Genomic DNA, 23,112 nt, shown 5'->3' with positions numbered 1-23,112 from the left:
TATATAAAATAATACAATCCAATAATCGAATTTTTATTTTTTCTGTATACCTTGAAATAATCAAGAGATAAGATCGATGTTTGTTCCATTTTTATTGTTATAAACTACTTCAGAAATATGTGGCTTTACGTAAACGTCTTGAGTGCTCAAAAAATGTAATTTTTCGTTGTTATACTTATGTACATCTAATACTTTATGTATTTCCGTGTATGTATATACTCCCACTCCTGTATATACCTCTATTTCCGGAAAATACGCAAATACGTTTGCTAAACATATTTATGATTCTTCATAAATTTTAGTATTTAGATAAAGTCCATAATTTTTTTATTTTATTAAATTATAAGTTAAACACAAGAATCATAATAAATACAAAGGAATAAGATATAAATTATAGTGAAGGGAACTATTTCCTGGTACAATCGCGACGCCATGACATTTGTTTCACAGATCCCCTTCGGATCGTGTGACGAGTGTCGCGCACTTTTCATTCATTCTGGACATTAAAGCCCCAGTTTTACTAGAAAATATATCATATTTCCAAGTGAAAACAGTGAATTTCATATAAAAATGTAAGTTAATACCAAATTTCTATTAATATTACGTTTAACTGTTAATTTTCTGAGGATTTCTTATTGACATTTAGTATCTATGATTGAGTATGCGTTACTCCATATTGCTTTTATATTAGCGAAATTTTCTACGTCCGTTACAGGCGAAATTCTTATAACTCCTCGAAGTTAATTGAATATATTTGATGCAGTAGCATTTTAAAAATGTATTTGAAATTTTTATTATAAATTTATTATGTATATAAATGTAATATTAAAAATAATTTCAACATGTTTTACATATATCTTTAACATTTGATTTATACAATGAGCACAATATTTAGTATTATTTATTAATATTATATTATTAATATATTTTAAAATATATTATTTTATGCTAGCATAAGTGCTAGTTTTCTATCGTTTATTATCTTGCAGCTTATTTGGAATTTGTTAAATGTTTGTTCATTTAATTTTTAATTGTATAAATATTTTTATACAGGGCTTATCGTGATCGTGAACGTGGTGATAGAAGAGGAGGTGGAGCTCGTGGAGGAGGTCGTTTTGGTCGAGATGGAAGTGGCGGGGGAGGTAGATTTGGTAGCAGTTCAAACAGAGATGGCGGTAATTTTGGCAACAACTTCAAAAATCGACAACCTGGTGAACGACTTCGTAAGCCAAGGTGGGATATGGCTACATTACAACCATTTAGGAAAGATTTTTATCAACCTCATCCAAATGTTACAACCCGAAATCCACATGTTGTCGAGGGTTATCGTTCAGATAAAGAGATTACTGTAAAAGGTACAAATGTACCAGGGCCAAACATATTTTTTGAAGAAGGGGGATTCCCAGATTATGTTTTAAATGAAATTCGTAGACAAGGATTTGGGGAACCAACTGCGATACAGGCACAAGGTTGGCCCATTGCTTTGTCTGGTCGTGATATGGTTGGAATAGCACAGACAGGATCAGGAAAAACATTAGCATATATTTTACCAGCTATTGTGCACATAAATCATCAGCCTAGATTGAATCGAAATGATGGGCCTATAGCTCTCATTCTAGCACCAACAAGAGAACTTGCACAACAGATTCAGCAAGTTGCATCAGATTTTGGAGTTTCATCACAAGTAAGAAATACTTGTATTTTTGGCGGAGCTCCGAAAGGTCCCCAAGCTCGTGACCTTGAACGCGGTGTTGAGATCTGTATAGCAACACCTGGTCGTCTTATTGATTTTCTAGAACGTGGTACAACAAATTTGCGTAGATGTACATACTTAGTGCTAGATGAAGCTGATAGGATGCTTGACATGGGCTTTGAGCCACAAATTAGAAAAATTGTTGAACAGATCCGACCTGATCGACAAACTTTAATGTGGTCTGCAACATGGCCAAAGGAAGTTCGCAATCTTGCGGAAGAATTCTTAACTGATTATATACAAATTAATATTGGCTCCCTTCAATTGGCAGCTAATCACAACATCCTTCAAATTGTTGATGTATGTGAGGAATATGAAAAGGAAGCTAAACTTATGAAATTATTAGATGAAATCTCAAATGAGCCAGAAAACAAAACAATTATATTTGTTGAAACTAAAAGGAAAGTGGATGATATAACACGTGCAATTAATAGATCTGGGTGGCATGCAATTGGCATCCATGGAGATAAGAGTCAACAAGAAAGAGATTGTGTATTAAATCGTAAGTAACTGGAGTTTAATAACTAAATATTATCTGATATATATATATGACATACCCTGCTCAATACTAGATAACTTATTTCAGAATTCCGGGTTAGCAGATCTGCCATACTAGTAGCTACAGATGTTGCAGCAAGAGGATTAGGTAAGAATTTATTTACACATGAGTGGGTATGATGTAAGGGTCAGGCTGCGATGGTTATTTCACGTTTGTGAGAGTTGTAATATAGTGATGTGGCAACGGATAACGGCATGTGCCAGACTGATTGACATTAGTCTTCTTTTGGTGTGAATGGAAATTATTAAAAAAGAATAATAGGCAAAGGATTTAGGACGATTAATTGACAAAATTAGTAATTTATGATCAATGAATAATGTATAGTATGTCCAAGTTATTTCAGTATTGATAACTATTTCATAAGGATTTGAAAATATGAAAAAATTGCGTTTACAAAAGTGTTTTGTTCTATTAGGTATTACAGCAAGTTCTCTCAAATTGTCTCTTAGCTTAGAAACAGAAATGAACAATTTAGGAAGAGGAGATATAATTATTCGAGTTACGCAGCTCGTTTTTATAGTCGTCAGTTATCAACAACTATAAAAACGAGCCGCGATGCTCTTCCCAAATTGTCCTTCTTTATTTACAAGCTGAAGGACAACTAGAGAGACTTCCCTGTATGTGCTATAATATGCCGCTTTTTTTTTCAAGCAGAACAATACAAAATTCGTACATTAATTACCTTTTTTCAAACTGAGTGCTATACTTTTTTTTTTATTTACTATATGCTATACTTTTTTTACAATAACATTTTAAAAACTCAGCAAGTACTATGTCAATTATTTTAGTTAGGAAAAGATTTTCCTTCTTAGTATATATAGAAAAGCTGTATACATTATATAATTTGTTTTCAATCTATTTACGTAGTAGGAACAATTCTTTTATATTTTCAATCCCTTATGAAATTGAAACGATTCTAAAATAACTATGATAGACTATATAATATTTTAATTCATTTTCATTAAATCAGTACCCATGGAATTAAATGATAGAGCATATCAAGAAATTAATATTACTATTCTCAACTTTTCAGCAGTGTTAATATTAAAAGGATATTTCGTGATTTGTTGAGTTCCATCAGAGCTTAGGTGGATTTTGACATACTTTTTCACTATTGTACAATTAATTTGAACTGTGAATTGTGCATTGAGGAGATTTTGATTATTACTCTAGGATCATAGATCAGATTATCAACTCTAGAATACTAATCTTTGCTACATCAATTATTTTGCTTCTCATTTTATTTTTTAACAAAATACGAGGTGTTATTTATTTTATTAGTATATTTTATATATATACACATATTTATTATCAATAATACACATAACAAATTAAATAAGAAGTAAATTAATTTTAGTTTTTCATAGTAAGATGAAAAGTTGCTTGTACAAATTATATAGTTGAAATGTCAATTACTAGTCACAACATCTACAGAAGATTAGTATTTTAGGATTAGATTTGTATTATTGCGAAATCCAAAAGTAAGTCAAAATATTTCAGCAGTATGATTAGATTAGGTAAACAGGTAAGATGATAGGAAGTTCACCTTTTTAAATTTTGCTCTGATTGAAAAAAGTCTTGTCAGTCTGGTATTAACGTGCTGTTCTATGTGTTTTCAGAGGCACATGCGACGGAGTTTTATCAATGATAAGAACTCTGGAGAGCTTGCTTTGGAATAAATAATTGAATGGGGCGTGACTGCTGGTCTCTGTCCCCGTGCAACAAGCTAACGTAACGCTGTGCCTCGGCCCACCGTGCCACTTGAAAAACACACTCTCACTCTGTACCTGCGACGGTCCAAAGTATGGAAGCATAGTGTTAGGGCATCTAGCATACGAGGACTACCGAACAGGATAGATATTTTACCGCTTCTCTTAGATTAAAAGGCTAGGGATGGCATCGCATTGTTTTGCAGTGGTTATGAAATTAATTTTTTAAGTAAATCTTTAAAAAGCTCTTTCACCTCCAACAAATATTTACTACAAGGCGTTCCAATTAATTGTTAGAATTTCTTAAATATTATAAACTTTCAACATTGCAAAACAAATGTTGATGTTAGTCGTGCACTGGAATGCATGTGGGGTTGATCGGAAAGTGCACATGGTGCTCGTCCAATGTTCCAACCTCATCGAAGCAATGCGCAAGGACCAAATTTTGAAAGACCAGCACAGATCCATACTTTGGTGCGGGAGAGAAGGGTGTGAAGTTACTATGAGTAATTATACAGCTCGCTAACGCATAATGCGAGAATTCCATGAGAACCATCTGAGCTCTGATTCCTCTACATTTCCAAAAATGTATTTACGTTTCCAGCTTTTGGCAATAACAGGTAAATAATATAAAAACTTGCTCTTTGTGGTCAATCCATTTGTACACTTCATGTGGAGATTGTAGATGGAATTGAAAGTTTCAGTGAACATGTAAAATATTTTTGAAGTTATTTTCTGCGAATTTTTTTGTAATTGTAGTTACACTGTGCTTTTTCATTCCACCTATGTTACACACATGCTAGAATTCCTAACGCTTTAACAATTTCGCTTTGTAAGTTAATTGAACCACAAAGACACAAGGAGTTTCTTATTACCATGATTATAATTTCTAATATTGTACAGATGTGGAAGATGTTAAGTTTGTGATAAATTTGGACTACCCGTCAAATTCTGAGGACTATGTACACCGTATTGGCCGTACGGGACGTTCACAGCGTACGGGAACCGCGTACGCGTTTTTCACACCTGGTAATGCGCACAAGGCTGGTGACTTAATTCAAGTTTTAGAAGAAGCAAAACAAGTCGTAAACCCAAAGCTTTACGAGCTTTCAAGAAACCCAGGAATTTATAAAAGTACGTCCTTAAATAAATTGCATTTAATGAAGTACGTATTTTTCATTTGGATATAACTTGCTTATGTTGTAATATTTCCTTTCGCAGGAGGTCGTTATGGTGGACGTAGTGGAGGTGGCGGTGGACGTGGTTCTGGAGGCCGTGGTGGTGGTCCTCGAGGATCTCGTGGCGGTCGTGACGGAGGAGACAGGGGAGGCAGATTTGATCGTTCCAGTGGTGGCGGAGGTAGTGGCGGAGATAGAGGAAAATGGAATGGAAATACTAGCAGTAAGATTTTACATAATAACATTTTCATAAAAATTATTAATTTTGTAAATTAGAAATAATGAGAAATATTGCTTTATCTCTTTTCAGGCGGTATGGGAGGTGGCAATTATGGTAACAAACCATTTTCTCAAAACAGTTATGGTGGAATTTCTGGCGGTGGATCTAGCAGTTATCAAAACGGCAGTGGTGGATACGGCGGAAGTGGAGGAGGAGGTGGTGGTGGTGGGAGCAACTACAGACAACAAAATGGTTATTAACTTCAAAATAATGAACTCTAAAAGAGTTTTATGTAATATAGTAAAAATAAGAAAAGAAGGGAAAATGATTTTATTCGAACGAGAATATGGTTTCCGACTAACGTGCTTCTTACTTGGACTGGACACAATGCAAATTAGAATAAATGCGGTAGTGTTGCCGTTGAAAACCAGGACGTTTCACATGAGGACGTCCCAGTTGTGTCGAGTCAAGGGCACCTAACATTCTCTTCTTTTTTTAAATAAAAATAAATGTAAGTGTAATAATAGAAGGTAAAGCTTTGGTAACCTTCAATTTATGACGTCAGTTACGTTTACTAGTTTCTTTGCAATACTACGTACAAGTCTATTCCTTATGAGTTTGAATATACATTGAAACAAGAAAGAAGTTTGTGAAATCTAAATGCAAGTTGCAGCAGTATTTATTTCCTGAAATAAATATTTTTTATTTTTATAATTTATAATTTCCCGTAAGTAAGGAAATTTAACTTTTGCAAGAAAACAAATACATGACTTTTGGTAGCTTATTTCGTGGCTATCCTCGTAAAATTTAACTAACAAGGAAGATTATTCAAGTGATAAATTACGATTTGATGATGCATGGATTAGCTGTATTACTTAAAAGCGTACAATGCACTATATTGTAGTTAATTTAAAAGCGTATAAAATCTCAGTGCACCATAGTATTAGAAATTTAATAAAATAATACACGAATATGAGAAATAAACAATTTCATTACAATATTTTAGTTTTCTCTTATGGAAGCTAAACACGTTTATCAAATTTCTAACGCACGTAAAAACATGTACGTCGCTTTAACACAATATGTTCTAAATTACGTAATTTATATACGTAAATTTCATAAAACCTAGTACATTTAAGTAAGAATATAATAGATAAGATAAATAAGATAATGTAACAGAAATATTTTTCTTATACAATTGCTTTAAATATTACACTTTTGTTATTATCGGTGATACATAATACAATACTGTTTACGTAATATAAGTAATTTGTCATAATGCCGAAACAAATAATCAATGCCGTGCTTCACGGAAAAGTACCTTATTTATTTTGTGTGCAGCATTCTTCAGAAGTCGTGCGATTAGGTCAGTGTTATTGATTCATTCCAATATATAGCCGTTCTATATAACTACATTTCTGCGATATTATTAGAGTTTTCATAACTAGTAATCATATATGTCAATCAAATTGTTTTTGAAACAGCGAAATTCGCACCATAATATCTATTGTCATTCATTACAATATTCAACGTATAATGCAATAATGTGTATATTTTTCAGTGACTGTAGTATCCACGTGAATAGGTATATCGACATTAATTGAATAAATCGAATCTATTAAGTCAAAATGTAGGAACAAAGTATTATTGTCTCATTGATACAATAAACGTTGTAGAGTCGAAATTATCATAATATTTTTATATTGTACAATGGTCAATGAATAATAAAGTATTCCACTTTTAATTGTACTAATATCGCATTGTACTATTACGTAATATTGCTTATTAGATAGCATGCATTTGTGAAATTGAATGTATGTGTGTAGTATAATCGATTAAAATTTGTATTTGATGAATAAAGAGAAGTCTGTGAATAATTGGCGTGTATTTAGAAATTCTTGTCTTTGCAATCAATTTGTTTAATCTACAAAAACATTTTCTCAAATAAAACATTATTTTTCTCATATTCTATACAGCTTTAAAAATGTTCAAAGTCCGTATGAAAAACCGTTTCAGTGTTAAACGCATGTCCATCTACAGGGTGTCCCAAAAATCTTTAGTCTTCCATAGCAGATTCGTTAGGAAATTTTAAATAATTTTCCTTAGCGAAAATGTTCTCTATTGTCCAAAATCGATGCATCAACTAAATGATACACATTTTGGAGTAGTAAGTGAACTTCTAATTAAATAGACGATTTTATTATTAATTTTTTATTTATTGCTAACACTACGCTAGAAGTAGCGCATCGTCGTGCTGCTATTCGTAGGCGGTACTTGCTTTCTAATAACTTGTTAATAAAACCACTGAGAACAATTACGTTAAGGAAACAATTACCTTAAACCGTTTCAGAAATCAACAGCTCGCGTTATGTTTTGGACACCCTTTATTAAAATGTGAACGTAAAAAATGGAAGTGGAGGGGGATGTGGGTTGATCAAAATTGCGTGACGCGCGAATCGACGCGCGCAGTTCGTTTCAAGCACTCCGGTGGGCGTAGTGTACTTCTTGGTTATACGCTATTCTTCACAAAACGACAGTTTTTTTATCTATTGTATAATATCACCAATTCTTTCATCATGACAGAAAAACGCAAAGAAGTGAGAGTATGGTGTGACGGATGGTAAGTTTCCATCAAGTTAATTTCGTTGTCTAATTACTTGAAACAATCGCGTGATTTTCAAAATTGTTGGATGACTGTGTCAATTCTTGACAATAAATTAGGAATTACACGGTATACGCTATGCTTATACGTATAAATTAATGCGCGGAACTATTCCAATGGTAACTTTGATTTCCACGTAACTATGATTGTACACTTTCATTGACTTCGAGACATTTTCTTTACGTCTACATTTTTATTTAATCTGGTTTTGTATGATTGCGAGTTTAAAAATGTATTTGGTGATATTTTGCTATCATGAGCTATCAACACAAGCGAATCTTATCTCATTGTAACTGTATATAACGGAGTAATTGCCGGCGCAAATTGGTGTCAATCGTGAGAATAATGTCTGCTATGAAGTTTTAGAAGTATTGCTTTTCTAACACAGTTATGACATGGTACACTTCGGCCACGCAAATTCTTTGCGACAAGCAAAGGCATTAGGTGATTATTTAGTTGTGGGCATACATACTGATGAAGAAATTGCTAAGCATAAGGGACCACCAGTATTTATGGAAGAGGAAAGGTATGCTTCTATTAAAGAGACAATTTTGAATTTGAATGTCAGAATCCTCTTTTTTCAATTGTTTCACACTTGTTGCAAACAGTATTACAAATCGATCATTGAATGTTTTTATAGTGTTTTATGGAAGTTTCCATTTACCTTGTAATATAATGTTTTTGTGTCAGGTATAAAATGGTTCGCGGTATTAAATGGGTAGATGAAGTTGTAGAAGGTGCACCTTATGTAACAACATTGGAGACATTAGATAAATATAATTGTGATTTTTGTGTACATGGAGATGACATTACTATGACAGCAGATGGTGTAGATACGTATCATTTGGTCAAAGCAGCAGGTCGTTACAGGTACATATTAGATGATAAATTATTGTAAAGTTACTTGTAGTATGTAGTAATAAACTATGGAATGTAATTTGTAAAATTTCACATCATTATTATAGAGAAGTTCAAAGAACTGCTGGTGTTTCAACAACTGATCTAGTAGGACGTATGCTGTTAATGACACGACAGCATTTTAAGCAAGGAGATAGTGAATATAGTGTTGATAGAGAGCCTAGTAAAAGAATGGGACAAGATCGATCAGCTAGATGTCCATGGACAGGCTGTTCACAATTTTTACCTACTACACAGAAGATTATTCAATTTAGTGATGGAAAGAGTCCACAACCTGGAGACAAAATTGTTTATGTAGCAGGAGCATTTGATCTCTTTCACGTTGGTCAATTAGATTTCTTAGAAGTTGCTAAGAAAGAAGGTGATTATCTCATAGTTGGATTACATACAGATCCAGTAGTTAATCGATATAAAGGTGGTAATCATCCAATTATGAATCTCCATGAAAGAGTACTTAGTGTCCTAGCGTGCAAGGTAAAGAAATGAAATGTCACTTGGAAAGTTTGATCAAAAGCTAATTGGGTCCAAGTGTATTTAATGTTTATTATTTTCTCAATTCATAGTATGTTAATGAAGTAGTAATTGGTGCACCATATGAAGTTACAAAAGATCTTATGGAACATTTTGATGTTTCTGTTGTTTGCCATGGTCAGACTCCTATAATGCCTTGTGAAGATGGTACAGATCCATATGCTGAGCCTAAACAGCAAAATAAATTTAAATTGTTGGATAGTGGTAATGATATCACAACAGAAAAAATAGTTGAACGCATTATACTTCACAGGTAGATCAGTTTTATGTATTCCATCTTGTGCATGATTGAAAATATTTCACCAATCAATATCAGTATATGTTTTCTTCAGTTCAAAATTGAAGCTACATGCTGTGTGAAAATATATCATCCATTAAACTGTTAGTTTCAAATTTTTTGAGGTATTAGGATGTTTCATAGCTTTTTAAATGTGTTTATACCTATAGATAAATAATAATTTGTACACCAGTATTTTTCCATGGAAAAAACTTTGTGTATTTACAAATCTGACATGAAAGAATACTTTAGTAATGACAAACAAAGTAATCTGAATTCTTTTAAGAATTATGTTTTAATTCTTCATTTGATCTATATTATTACGGGATCAATGATATTCATTTAATTTTACCGACGCAAAATCGATGTAAAAGCAAGTTATACATAGAATAGTAAGTAAATTCAACATTCGTACTAGTTTCAATTTTTTATGAATTCTGTAGAGAATAGCGATTGTTTAATCGTGTTTGGAGAATGGAATCTACTTGAAGAATGGTTTCATATTAGATTATATTTTTGGACAAGAATATATTTACTAGGTAGTTAACAATATCCTCGCTGTTATTTTTAGAATTTTTTGAATTATTTTTGAAGAATTTTCTCACGAAAATATTACTGGTGTATGAACACTTCATTTATGCAATAAACAATGTATTAATGGGATTAATAATACTATGAAATTAAAAGTATAGTATTAATATTTTGCTACTTACTTAATGAAACGTAAAAATTTACTATTTCATAAAAGAATTACTGCATGTACAATTTCATCTTACAATATCAAAAGAGCTACATACAGTAATTAACAGTCTGATCAACCACTGTCTTGTTTAATCTTACCAATTTGCATTTCGTCATCCACCACTCAGCTTTCACTGATTATGTTTGTTTTAATATTATTTTGAAATTTGTTGCTTTACCATTCATTTGTTCACGCTTTTCTAATGGGATATGCACAATTTAATGCTTATAAAGACCTCATCAGATTCGCTTCATTTAAATCAAGATATTTTTAATACAATTAACTCAATATGTTGATAACATTTGAAGATGTTTGCATATCCCAAGTAAATTAAACAGACTTATCACGTGTTTGATAAAGCGTTTAATTACAGATTGGAATATGAGGGCAGGAATATAAAGAAGGAGAAGAAAGAGTTAGCAATAATTGCGGCATTAGAAAAGTCTAAAAAAGAAGGGAGGACTAACTAACTTACTCTGGATATTCGGAGCGTGTGATAATCATATTCTATGGAAATACTTGTAAATACGATATCACACTGATATTTAATTTATTTGCTTATGTTGAAACATATATGTGGGTTAATTATTTATGATTGCCATAGATAGTTAAAGTATTACCGCATAAAGTGTTACTTAGCATTTTACGGAATTCAACGAAAAAGGAATAAGAGATACAACGACAAAAGTGCATAAATAATCGTGCATACCTATAAATCTTGAATTAAAAAGAGGAACATAGAGTAAAGTATTCTGTGTTACCATTAGACTACACGCTTTCTGCATTTATACTATTATCCGTCAATATACAATTATATGAAAGTTTTAATGATATTTAGTAAACATTTTATTTTAATTTTGATCTGTAGTAGTCTTTAAAAAAAAGAAGAGTTAATTCGCTCAATTATAGCTTCTATAAATTATTGCAAAAAATGATCAATCCGCTTAAATATTCACAGTCTAGTTATTGTATATAAACATTATACATCTATTTGATATTAACATACTATTAAGAAAGTGTAAATATGTTTAATTTTTACACAGTCAGCATTACATATGTAGAAGCGTAAGTATGTATAAAGACAGGAAAAAAGAACGACCTAATCCTTAGAATGCTTTCACAAGTCTAATACGTGACTTGCATTTCCACAAATCTATTTATCCGTGAATTTTACACAATTTATTTTTTTACAATGGTTTTATTATTATAAAATCCCAAAATAATTTTACTAATTTACTTGACGTCTATATAGCTTATCTATTAATATATGTATATGACATAATTAGAAAGAAAATGTGTTTATTAAGTTTCTACACATTTCATTGTATTTAATTTGTAATTAGAGTTTTTATCTACAAAGACACGAATTGTATTTTGTTATTTAAACACGATTAAATCTTAAGTGACTGATAAGGATATTACGATTTTTTAGTCTGAACATAATACACACAGAACATTTATAGATAAATTTCACAATATGATATTATAATGAATAAAATTGTAATCCCCTTTTACAGTTACTTGAGATTTAAAATAATTGCGTATATCACGACATAAATCGTTTATGTGAACATTTCATCGTATTACTTGTCATGTAATTGTTGAATATTTATCAATCAATGTTAATTTTACAATAATTAGATGTATCGAAATGTCTAATTTACATATATTTTGTTTTTTTGATTTTTATGTGTAAGTAAAGCTTATTGAGAGGTATTTATGTGTATTTATTATACAGACAAAGTATAATTGTAATCGTTCCTGTTAAATAGATATGTATAATTAATGTGAATGAATGATGCATTATACAAGGAGAAAAAAATATATATTTATAGGTAAATGTTAAAGAATACAAAATAAATAATAAGTGCCACACTTTGTAACGGAACGTTACATTATTTTTATTCTAAACTAGAAACATTAACCAAAGAGCGGTTCTGAACGTACACATAAAGTTAGCTTGTAAAACAGTTCCACGCATTTTAGTAAATACGTGCGTCTTTCGTATGCGTGCATTCGACTGCTTAGTTTATTGTAGAAATTCTCGATGCGTTCCACTACTGTCAACTATTATTAATTGTCATTTATCCGGACACATAGATTGTTGTGCTTTCGCACCCTGTTATTAAACGTTGCACTATATATTTATAAAAGTATAGTACAGTACAATATGTTATAAAACCATGAGAAACAAAATCAAATAATCGATTAAAATTTGTTACAATGAATTCGGTATATCGAATGTTATGATCGCATGCACGAGTACAAAATCATAGCTTATTCTATAATAAATAATTGGATCACGCGGTCATGTACACAATTAGATATTATATTATTGTATTCATTTTTTTGCAAATACATTAATTAATTGATTGCCAAAGGATATCTTGGTAAACGTCCTTGGACATTCAATTGCTATTTATAAACATAAATACTTTACCATGTGTATGTATATACATTGTGTCGGAATTATAAAGTCACTTTATGAAACACGAATCTAAATTATTCTACATTGAGTTTCAAATTATTATTATAAATGATGATTCTTTCAGGTCACGTAATAGCACTGGTACGTCTCGATAAATTTACCGGTAAATATTACTTTAAAGTGAGTGAAAATGTCGTAAATATCGAGTGCGAAAATTGAAAGGTAATAAATTTTCTGTGCACCTGTCTGTAAAGAACGTGCAAGGTGAATCATTGATTGAGATAGCAACAGCGAAGAAGTCCAACTTCCGTAAACATTTCTAAATTAAGAGCCATATGTTCTTGGAAGCTTCGCATTGTCAGTATATCAGTAAAAATACTCCTACTATAAATCTATTAAATTCTATTATATTTTCCAACATTAAATAATACACATGTGCAATATCTCAGACAACTTCTTCACGTCGTGACATTCCAAAAAATGTTAAAAGCGTTACGAGTATGCTTTAAAGTGTCCTTTCTTGGAACATATTGATCCATTCAGAAATGTAGCACAATATTCTGAATGCAGAATGGTGTCGTTGCGAAAACAAGATCAATGATTTAAAGTGTTATCATCCTGTTATCACATGCATTTGTAGACACGCTCATATATAAACTACAGCAGCTGTCAACAATTTTTGTCTACACGACATTGTAGATAACAACGCGCCTAATCATTCACACTTCGAACATATTGGAGAATTCTAGTCGTGACAAACTATGCTTACACGTGAAAAAGTTATTTGAAATAAATGATTCACCTTGTATACGTATTATTTACATAAACTATACGTTTTATATATAGTATAGTGTTTCTAATAATTTCTTGTAATGATCTTTATAAAAAAAAGACAACATTTATATTTCTTTTTATAATAAGTTTGCATACAAGATTTCTGTAACGAGTTCGATCAAGTATGATACATTTGTGTGCAACACTTTGCTATTGCACCGTTGATCGACCGGTGTAGCCTTGAGTTGTCTCCGAATATTTTCTCGCCCGATCTCGGATAAGTTCATCAATTGATTTATTTTGCGGTATAGTCGACGACAAACTGTGTAAACGAGAAGCTAGATAACACATGATAAAGGCTGATAAGGCGAGAAGTGCGCCCAACCCGGTAGCAACGTAAAGAAAGCTACCGCAACTGTTCTCAAATCCGGCGGTAACTTTTTGATATAAATCTGGAAGAGTATAAAAATTCGTTTCATTCATCTGCGCTCATCGTTTTGTTAGTTGTAATATAGTTCCATTCATTTCTATGATACTGTTATAATGTAACTTTGTTCACCTTCAAGGTTTCATTAACCTATTCTTCGTTAAAAAAGACTATCATTGGTAGCTAATGAATATTTTACTATGATTATTTAGTCCAATCTTATAATTTTAAATATTTAAGGTATTTCACTGTTTTAAAGATCTAAGGCATTTTTCTGTTTCAAATGTTCGGAAATTCTATGCATTTTCGTTTGCATTTTTGCCTAAATATCTGTGTTAGTAAACGGCAGTGGTCGCATACGTTTGTAATTATACACGACCATCTTCGATAATGCTTTTTGTCATGCTGATGCAATGTATAATAATGACTACTTTAAATTTGTAATTCTCAAAAATTATCTTCAATATTTAATATTATAACTCACCATCGGGCATCGTTACTGTGTACTCGATATTTTCTTTGAATTTTGTGGATGGCGTCGAATCATTGTATTCTTTTATCGAACGCCTGTCTTTGGAAAGAAATATAGGTGATTCCTCTGTTAAAAATCTTTTTCTTCTTTTCCCATGACCCGACGGCTCGAACAGGTCCAGACAGAAATCCTATAACCACATATGTAACATTAAATTCGAGGACTCGATATAGAAATAAAAAACGATTTAACATAAATATGTATACTTTTTACATCGTTCCATTTTTATAAGAAATATGAATACCTTATTTTTTAAATTAATGGTACGAACAAATATTCCTATATACAAAGAAAACATCTATCCTCGTTACACAAAATTTCTCATTCTTCTATTTAACAAATTCTATTGAAACTAAAGCTTTTGAATATCTTTTTTCAAAATGCCGTCTGTTTTTACAGTTAACTATGGACGCATTTAAGGTCGATCCAAGGGTGAAAATTTATGAAAATGTCGAGAACTGTGTACATAGACTGCAGAATGAGAATTGTGTGAAATGAGCGACCCTCCAGCAACCCTCGAACCGTGTCCTTACCGGTTGACAGTCCTGCGGCTCCATGCAGGCTTTAATCTGCGAGTGTATCCACAAAGTGGACCGTTCTCTCATCGAGCTCAAGAGGAACGCTTCGAAGTCGAGGAAAACCTCATTTTTCCTTTCCCGATACCGTGCCGGCTGATGAGGAATTATCGAAGCGAAGTCCCGATTTCTGCAGCCGTCTTTCACGAGGACGACACTTCCTGGTGCGTGAGGCTGATCAGGATCAGGGCTGACAGTCACCTCCAAGAGTTTAATGTATCCCCACGCGCTGTCCGAGCTGATTCGTGCTCTCAGCTGAAGCTTTGTGCCGATAGGGACTGCTTGATCGACGGTTTGAGATCCGGACGCGTCCGACACATTTCCCGTAGCTTCCCGATAAAGAGCTACCTCGTACTCCAAACGACCCGGGGTTTCTTCGACCACCCCTGACACCCTCGCTCCGTGCGGACTGAAAGGCATTTTTAATTTCACCATCCTTCGATCTTTCATACTCGTCAAAATTATATTCATATACACTGGATTTGCAACATTGCGACGTTTAGTCTTCGTGAATTGGATAACGAAATTTTTCGTTAACGTCCGCGGACTGGATAATGCATCTTTCGTTTAATTCTCATGTGCATATTGGATTTGCAACTTTTTTCGAAATTCTCATGCGGACTGGGATTTTTATACAACTCTCAAATTACAGATAGTGATATGCGATTTGATAAAAGTATAGTTGTTACTTACAATGTGCCCGCAAAACCGGCGGCCTTATGTCGAAGTAGTGTGGGCTCCGGTGGTCGACACATGAGGATCAGTTCTTGATCGGCCAGCATTACGACGCCGGAAAATGCGGGGAACCATATTCTTAGGTGAATAAATCCCTGTCGACAATGCCAAGAGCGACCATTTAATAAAGGAAATTATTATTTTCTCATGGGAACTTTACGCGACAATTATAAAGATCCTTGTCTCGAGCATCGCCTGTTATTTGAACTATTGTATATTTTTGTTGCGGCAAAAAAGAATCGCAAATAGTTAAACTGTTTGTTTATTGTAATAGAAGCGCGACGATCAAAACAGACCTAGAGCTCGCAGACGCATTGCATATTCATTGAAATTATCATTCATGAAACAGCATCATTTTGAATTGGGTCAATGCTGCATTGACATTTATGTGTCTTGGACGTTTCTTTGACGCGATAGGAGACAGGTATTGCATAACAAATTACACATTGGTATTATATAATACGAAATATTAATATATAGTACGATGATCGAAATAATCCACTTTGCTGGAACGACAGAGAGGGTTTCATTTAATCAGCTGATTGTGAAGGAGTTCGTCCGTCTTCTCTACTTAAATATTGTATTTACAGTGTTTAGAGTTGTTTTAACACTTTTTACGTTATTTTTTCAACGTTCAAGGTGATCCTCTTTAGAATAATTGCTTTGAGATACGATACATCAATGGAGGAGGTTCTCCTGTTTCTTGAAGCGACGTTGAATATCTGTATGTCTCTCGAGTGTTCGCTTCTTGGGTCACGGTCGAACCCTCTAGCTTTCAGGAGAACTTGGATGCATCTCGACCGTTTTATTAATACAGTAGAACGATATATACTAAAATAATGAGTATAAAATTGAGAATAAAATCACTACGACAAAATGAAAATCAATGGAACAATTTGTAGAGTATTTGGTCAATAACCGTGTAAACTATCAAATTCTCCTCCTCGATTTACTGAAAATCTAATTCGATCGCGCTGTTCCATTTTCGATTGATCAACTCACGGGCACGATGCTGTTTTAGATCGTTTTTAATTTCGATCGATGAAGTGCAGGCCGCGGTATTTAATACCAGAACCGATCAAATTTAATAATTAAACCAGTTAATTTTCAAGCGACGCGTCGATCTGATGTCAAAGGACAGGCGAAGCTGCAGAAACGAGAGCGTTAAAAATTGTGAGCTTAATGTTATCGCAAAAAATTGTGTGAATCGAAAAGATCGATAATTGGGCATCTTCGGAAACCGTAGCCACGCGAATGTTACGGTGTCCGTAACAGTTCGCACGGGGTCGAGGAATTTAATCGGTTCGCGAAACGAACGCTCGAAGGGCGACTCACGTTTCTCTTCAGGACACCGCATCTTGAGAAGTCAGTAACCTTCAGGAAATAGTTATCTTCCTGGGGATCATTGGGATCTGGCCTGATCTGGCAGTGAATGTCGGTGAGCGGATTGGCGGATCTGTCGTCGGCAAAAAGCGGCGCCCCTCTGAAGCCGACTGGCCTTTTGATCTTTGCTGTCAGCAAATCAGCGGCTGATCCTGCGCCGCTGCACTGAATGTCAGAGACCTCGTAATCCTGGGCAACGGTGGCGGCAACCTGAAACAATACCGCCGTCATTCATCTACACGGTTTTGCCCGGGCAACATTCCCCCCCGACGTTTCCGCGCGCAATTCTTCTCGTTCTCATCCGCGATTTGTTTTAGCCCCCATTTCGGCGACGCTTTCTGGGACAATGGATCACGCGCTCGCGACCTTCGACTAATCGGGCGACACGATCGATAAAAGAGCTACGAGCTTTTAATTTCGTCCAGATTGCTGATACCAATCGGGGTTGATTCGCGGCGATTTTTCCAAGTTGGAAACGATGCGTTCCGAACGTAACGTTTGGGTTGGATTACAAATTGTTTATTTTGTAGATTAGTGTAAATGGAAGCACAGTGAAATAAAATGTTCGTTTTTAGTTTAGTTAGAGAAACATGGTGAGATAGACTCTATAGCAAACGAAATGATCGATTTCGTTATTTTTCTGCAGGATGGGGAATCGGTATGTCTGCGCGCTGTCACATAAAATATCGCGGCACAATAGGATGCGTCTGTAGATTGGCACGTCAAATATTAGCTTGATTCATGAAGATTAGTTTTACTACAATGTGCTTGTGCTCCGCGCCATTTCTCGCGGAGACGTTGACGTTTCCACTTGAATAATTAATCGATCTAGATTAGTTTTATTACGGGGTGCTTATGCTGAAGACGATTTCGAGATAATATATCAACGTTTCTAAATTGAATAATTACATTCAATTTTACAGATTAATCGTAGACAAAATCGAAATTCCAAAACCTTTTTTAGAACCAAATAAGCAGACTTTGGAAAACAGGTAGACAATAATTCTAATCAGTGGTGCCACTGAGCTAACAATTAGCTTTACAATTTAAGGGTTCTAATTTGATTATTATTACGAATTTACGTATTATTACGTAAATGTAGTTAGAAGTTATTTACCAAGGAATCACGCGTTACGTAGTTATTTTAATGATACAATGGCGCATTTTGTATGGAAACGTAACAACGACACTTTTACGTTTGTGGAAAAATAATTTCCTACGTTTGTTCTGCAACCCGAATCGAAACCGTTACTTATCGTTATTATTCGTCGTTACGCATGCATCATTAATTCGCTTTCCGTGTCTCGAAAAATCTTCATTGTTTTTAAAACGTGTCCCCCTCGTGATCGTCGCGAAGATGCTCCTTCCTATTTTCACGGCAATTTGAAGCGATTCGGTTTCGGCAGTAACCGTGCACGTTGCCCCACATCGTGCCGGGGCTTGACTTTTTTACACCGAAAATAAGTGACGTTCCAATTTCAAGGAAACGGTTTCTTAAACCCCGAACTGCCCGTGCACGGGGTCAAAACAGCTCGTACAATATTTTTTCTTCCGTCTCTTTTTTCTTCGAGCCCCGCATGTCGGATTACGGCAGTTATTTTCTTGACATGTCCCGGGCGCACATTGTCCGCGACTTAATCGCATACTCGAGTAAATTGTTACTCGGTCGGGACGACCGCAATCACGGGCGGACCGCATATTTTAGCGTTTAAGGTGAACGCGACCGACAATCAACGAAACAAACGAGTTTACGTTCTTATTTCTCTGGTAAAGGAAACATGTGTCCGTCAATATTTGTCCAGCTTTTGTGTAACAAGCGCGCGATATCTCAAGCTCTAATTCATCGACTGACTTCAAGCTTTCGGCAAATCTTCAGCAGGTGTGTCGTTATCTTCTGGATTAAAATTGTAAATAGATCTTCACGTTTTCTAAATTCTTTACGGAAAAAGGTGTGCTAGTATAAGAAGACGAATTTCAGTGCCATAATTCTTTTAAGATTTGATATTTTATTCCTCCGTTAATGCTAATGGCAAAGTTGCTTTATTTTCAATTTCGAGGTAGAATTTTAAGTATTTCGGGCTGAAAAATGCATCTTATGCTTTATAATTCCTGGTAAAAAAAGCCAGGCAGAATATTCTATTGTTATCGAGTAAAAGACGAGTGAAATAATGGTCTGCCACCGGGGGCCGAGTCGGTTCGATCACAAATCCTTTGCGGAATATCAAGGTAATATCTTGATTAACCCCGCGACATCAGAACCGCAATGGTCTTAATTAACGCAAGTCACTCGAACGTTCTTCCTGGGTACGCCGGCGAGGGCAGGCGCTTGTTCCGCGTTTATCACGGTGCCTACTGTGGCGTTGCCTTCGATATGAAACAAGGTGACCAACACGCGTGGAAAGCAGACTTCAATTCGAATAACGGTGTAAAGAAACGCTCTGATGCCCACCTAAGATATTCGTTATGCGTTACCATACAGGTTGCCCATCGTACGGTCAGCCAGACGGGTAATAGTGGTATAGGTCATGGTTATTTCCTCAAGGTAGGTCAATATCAAAGTGTTCTGCTCCGGGATACTGACAAGTATCATGATCGACTCGCGCAGGAGATGATAGACCCGATAAACCGATTCGCGATGCATTTTAGAAAAGGCGACGCCGCTCGATACAGTTTACGAAATAAAAGACTTATCGATACAATCGATCGATCGATCAATCGTGCAATCATCCGTGCTATATTATAATCGTTGAAATATCAGATTTATTATTTCCCGTTTAATCGCGCGGTAAATTGAATATACTATTTCGGGCGAAATGAAGACCGAATTGCTGTAATGATACGTTAGGTGCCGAGACTTATTATTACATGCTCGCGCTTCTCGCAAAGAAATTCACCGTTCTCCTATTTTACAGCGTGAACTTTTACATTGGACTATGATTATGTTCACGTTTCACGGATTTCCTTAGAATTCTAATGCTTCAAAAATTCATTTATTCGATATTTTAGATACTGTACAATTTTATACACCTTCCTTTTATTTATATTTATGAACGCCAGTCGAATTAGAATTTAAAGCTATGAAAGTATAGTTGGTGGTATTACCAAAGGTCCAACAAGTAACTTATATACATCAAAATTGCGTGTATTATAATAAACAAATTCGAAGTCGGCCTCGTTCTCGGATAAAGAAAGACAAATAGGATTGTATTTGACTTCGTGGTCATCGTAATTAAACAATTTAATCCGTGGCATTAATAAAGATTTAGCCAAGTCTCAGTTTCGAATAAAATGCCGAGCCACGACTTCGGGAACAGCCACGATTTCGTACGGGTCTTTATCGAAGCGCTTTTTCGATCGACTAGGCAACACTGATTGGTTCGGTGCACGAGAAGCCCGGCGAAACGAGGAAATTCAATTGGAGCAGCGAATAGTAATGGAAATAATTATGCCCGTGATAATAATGGAAAATTCGATCAAGCAACAGCGAATACGTATCGGAACACCATTTAACATTTACTACGTATCGCGTATTATTTAAACGAACCGCTGTGCGATATTTTGTTCTAGAATAGCTTCAAAGTAGTTTCTATTGTCTTTTAAAAGATTATTAGAAACGTGTAATAGTGTCGTTTTAAAATTCGCTATTATCGAGCTGTTTTTCACGGGATAATGACAGTGTCATCGACATATGGTCGACGGCAATTATTTTTACAATCCACAGCGAACTATCCCGTATTTCTACGAAAAAGAGAATGACGAATACAATAAAAGTATCGGGACAGTATAATGAGGAATAAATTATGTTAAATTAGATCCGGAAATGTTAATTGATCCGTAGACTAGGCATTTATTTCGCTTCTTAGTATTTTCACGAATATAAAAATCGCGTTGAGGATAGTTTGATTATATAATAAATAAGCTTCGAAATGATATAAAGGGAGCAATGCGGGCCAACGCGATTACTTCGGGAGACGCGATTTGTGTCAAGTGTAGATAAGGGTAGCAAATAGTGTCGTTAAAATGTTCGGCGGTTATTCAGGATAAAAAAAAGAACAGGACTGCACGAGAGATCTCGTGGATCTTTCCCGTACGCACGTTGGAACGCGCAAACGTCGACACATTTTAATGATGTGTGCACACGTGAAGGTGTACGTAAAGTGGCACACGCGCGGGCCGATTCGATTGATGCCCGGGAATTTAACGGGAAGAGAGAAACAACCGAAATCTGTTACGTAAAACGGTCCTCCCAGCACGAATCCTCTCTCTCCCGATTGCCTTCTAGATAACTATATACTGAACACACACACGTATATATATATATATTTTTTTTTTCCGTTTTGTACGAGAGAACCGCAACTGTGCCTTTACGGCGCCATAAATTCTGCTCTTTTTTTTCCCCATTCGACGGAATGACGTCGAATCGCCTCTATCCACACTACTCTGTAATGTTAATGTACCCACAGGCGTCAGCGCACGCTGTTTCCCCGACTTCTATTCCCCGAATGTCGAATCAATTTTTTATTACCTATATATCATTTTTCTAATAACCTTGATGCCCGATAGAATGTTCTTCCTATATCACGATATCATCATTCATTTAATATCAATCGTCGAATCATGAGAAGCGAGGATTTTTAGAATTCCTATAAAGTGCTGCTTTTATTTATAAAGCGATAATTATTTTCACAGAGTTCGGAAATGCAGAGCTTTCGTTAGGGTGCTACATCGCAAACGTGAGCATTAGGGGGTTGACCGGCGTTTGAACAAACGGTGTTAGGCTAATGAACAATCTATAGTGAAATAAACGATTCGTATTTTTTTAAGGAGCGATGTAATATTTATTAAAACTGAGCAAATTATTGCGTATATATTGTTTTCGAATTTGTACGAGATTATTCAGAAAAATAATTGGTCGATGCAAATATCGGTCTTGTTTTAACGATGGACTGTTTCAAATAAAATACGATAAAGATGCGCACGCACACGTTCGTCAGAAAAAACAATTAGATTTAATACAAAACTGCAAGAATTCGACGATATCTTTTTATCATGTGCAACATATTAAAATTACTAAAAGAAGAGGAGCAATTTTATCAAACTTAAATCTCTTGCAATAAACTCTGTCAATTTTACTTTACAAATCCGCAGTTTATCGACGAAGCACGCTGATGAAACATAAACGTCTTCTCGACGCAGCCGATCGTGAAATTTCGAAAAAATTCTATCGGTCAAGAAGAATTTCAAAAAGACGACCTACCGTGCAGAATCCGGCGATCAGAACCGTCAACATGATCTTCCCGTTCGCTCTTCTTCTATCCTTGTATTCGGCTCGTTCGGTGACCGGCAACACGTGTAGGAAAAATGAAATAACCACACTACCTATCTGCGAGGACTGCACGATGAGGGATGCAATTTTGACGAAGATTCCCGATGAACTGCGGCGCGTGTACCACGGAAGAATTCTCCCTTCTGTGGTAGATTGTTCCTTCAACGGGCACTGTCTCCTGGAGGGGAGGAACGGAAATCAAGGAACCAGAGAACCACCGGCCCATCCAGAGTACTGTTAATGCATGCTTGCTGCCTCTGCTAACAACCATCCTTACCGGAGTCCTCTTCGCGAGCAGCGACGGCCTCGAGCGGACACCACGTCCTCTTTCTCTCGGTTCTTCGCCGAGATCGCGTCTATCGAGTTTCTTCAACCCGTTCCTT

General features: G+C 35.0%; 3 protein-coding genes across 5 annotated transcripts; 2 read left to right on the top strand and 1 right to left on the bottom strand.

Annotated features, from left to right (window-relative positions):
• Nucleotides 1–441: 441 nt before the first annotated feature.
• Nucleotides 442–7,385, top strand: LOC144468771 (putative ATP-dependent RNA helicase DDX5). 2 transcript variants are annotated; one of them, XM_078178474.1, is made up of 6 exons: nucleotides 442–572; nucleotides 1,054–2,255; nucleotides 2,340–2,399; nucleotides 4,925–5,155; nucleotides 5,243–5,422; nucleotides 5,510–7,385. In XM_078178474.1, coding segments are annotated over exons 1-6 (1,845 nt in total). In that variant the 5' UTR covers nucleotides 442–570; the 3' UTR covers nucleotides 5,680–7,385. The 2 variants fall into 2 exon arrangements, with proteins under 2 accessions (XP_078034600.1, XP_078034601.1); XM_078178475.1 differs by lacking the exons at nucleotides 4,925–5,155; nucleotides 5,243–5,422; nucleotides 5,510–7,385 and adding an exon at nucleotides 3,932–4,540.
• Nucleotides 7,386–7,890: 505 nt separating this feature from the next.
• Nucleotides 7,891–13,041, top strand: Pect (phosphoethanolamine cytidylyltransferase). Of its 2 annotated transcripts, none has more exons than XM_078178657.1 (6): nucleotides 7,891–8,039; nucleotides 8,470–8,607; nucleotides 8,772–8,951; nucleotides 9,047–9,473; nucleotides 9,563–9,783; nucleotides 10,923–13,041. In XM_078178657.1, exons 1-6 carry the CDS (start codon nucleotides 7,996–7,998, stop codon nucleotides 11,017–11,019), a joined length of 1,107 nt encoding a protein of 368 aa, XP_078034783.1. In that variant the 5' UTR covers nucleotides 7,891–7,995; the 3' UTR covers nucleotides 11,020–13,041. The 2 variants fall into 2 exon arrangements, with proteins under 2 accessions (XP_078034783.1, XP_078034782.1); XM_078178656.1 differs by having other exon boundaries at nucleotides 7,894–8,039; nucleotides 10,910–13,041.
• A 623-nt stretch (nucleotides 13,042–13,664) lies between these two features.
• LOC144468873 (uncharacterized) lies at nucleotides 13,665–22,955 on the bottom strand. Its single transcript, XM_078178654.1, is given in 7 exon segments — nucleotides 13,665–14,203; nucleotides 14,663–14,840; nucleotides 15,244–15,694; nucleotides 15,979–16,115; nucleotides 17,356–17,613; nucleotides 22,661–22,784; nucleotides 22,786–22,955. Coding segments are annotated over 7 exon segments (1,560 nt in total). The 3' UTR covers nucleotides 13,665–13,961.
• Nucleotides 22,956–23,112: the final 157 nt, after the last annotated feature.

This window comes from Augochlora pura, chromosome 4, assembly GCF_028453695.1.
Source record: "Augochlora pura isolate Apur16 chromosome 4, APUR_v2.2.1, whole genome shotgun sequence".
In the NCBI taxonomy this organism is placed as follows: domain Eukaryota; kingdom Metazoa; phylum Arthropoda; class Insecta; order Hymenoptera; family Halictidae; genus Augochlora; species Augochlora pura.
Note: the sequence above shows the minus strand (reverse complement) of the source record. Positions and strands in the feature narration are given on the sequence as shown.

Excerpts from the sequence above, each read along its gene's own strand:
- LOC144468771 (XM_078178474.1), top strand. Across the intron at positions 5,156-5,242 it reads AAACCCAGGAATTTATAAAA|GAGGTCGTTATGGTGGACGT; the intron begins GTACGTCCTTAA and ends TTCCTTTCGCAG. Across the intron at positions 5,423-5,509 it reads ATGGAATGGAAATACTAGCA|GCGGTATGGGAGGTGGCAAT; the intron begins GTAAGATTTTAC and ends ATCTCTTTTCAG.
- Pect (XM_078178657.1), top strand. The coding sequence starts at position 7,996 with ATGACAGAAAAACGCAAAGAAGTGAGAGTATGGTGTGACGGATG. Across the intron at positions 8,040-8,469 it reads AGAGTATGGTGTGACGGATG|TTATGACATGGTACACTTCG; the intron begins GTAAGTTTCCAT and ends TTTCTAACACAG. Across the intron at positions 8,952-9,046 it reads AAAGCAGCAGGTCGTTACAG|AGAAGTTCAAAGAACTGCTG; the intron begins GTACATATTAGA and ends TCATTATTATAG.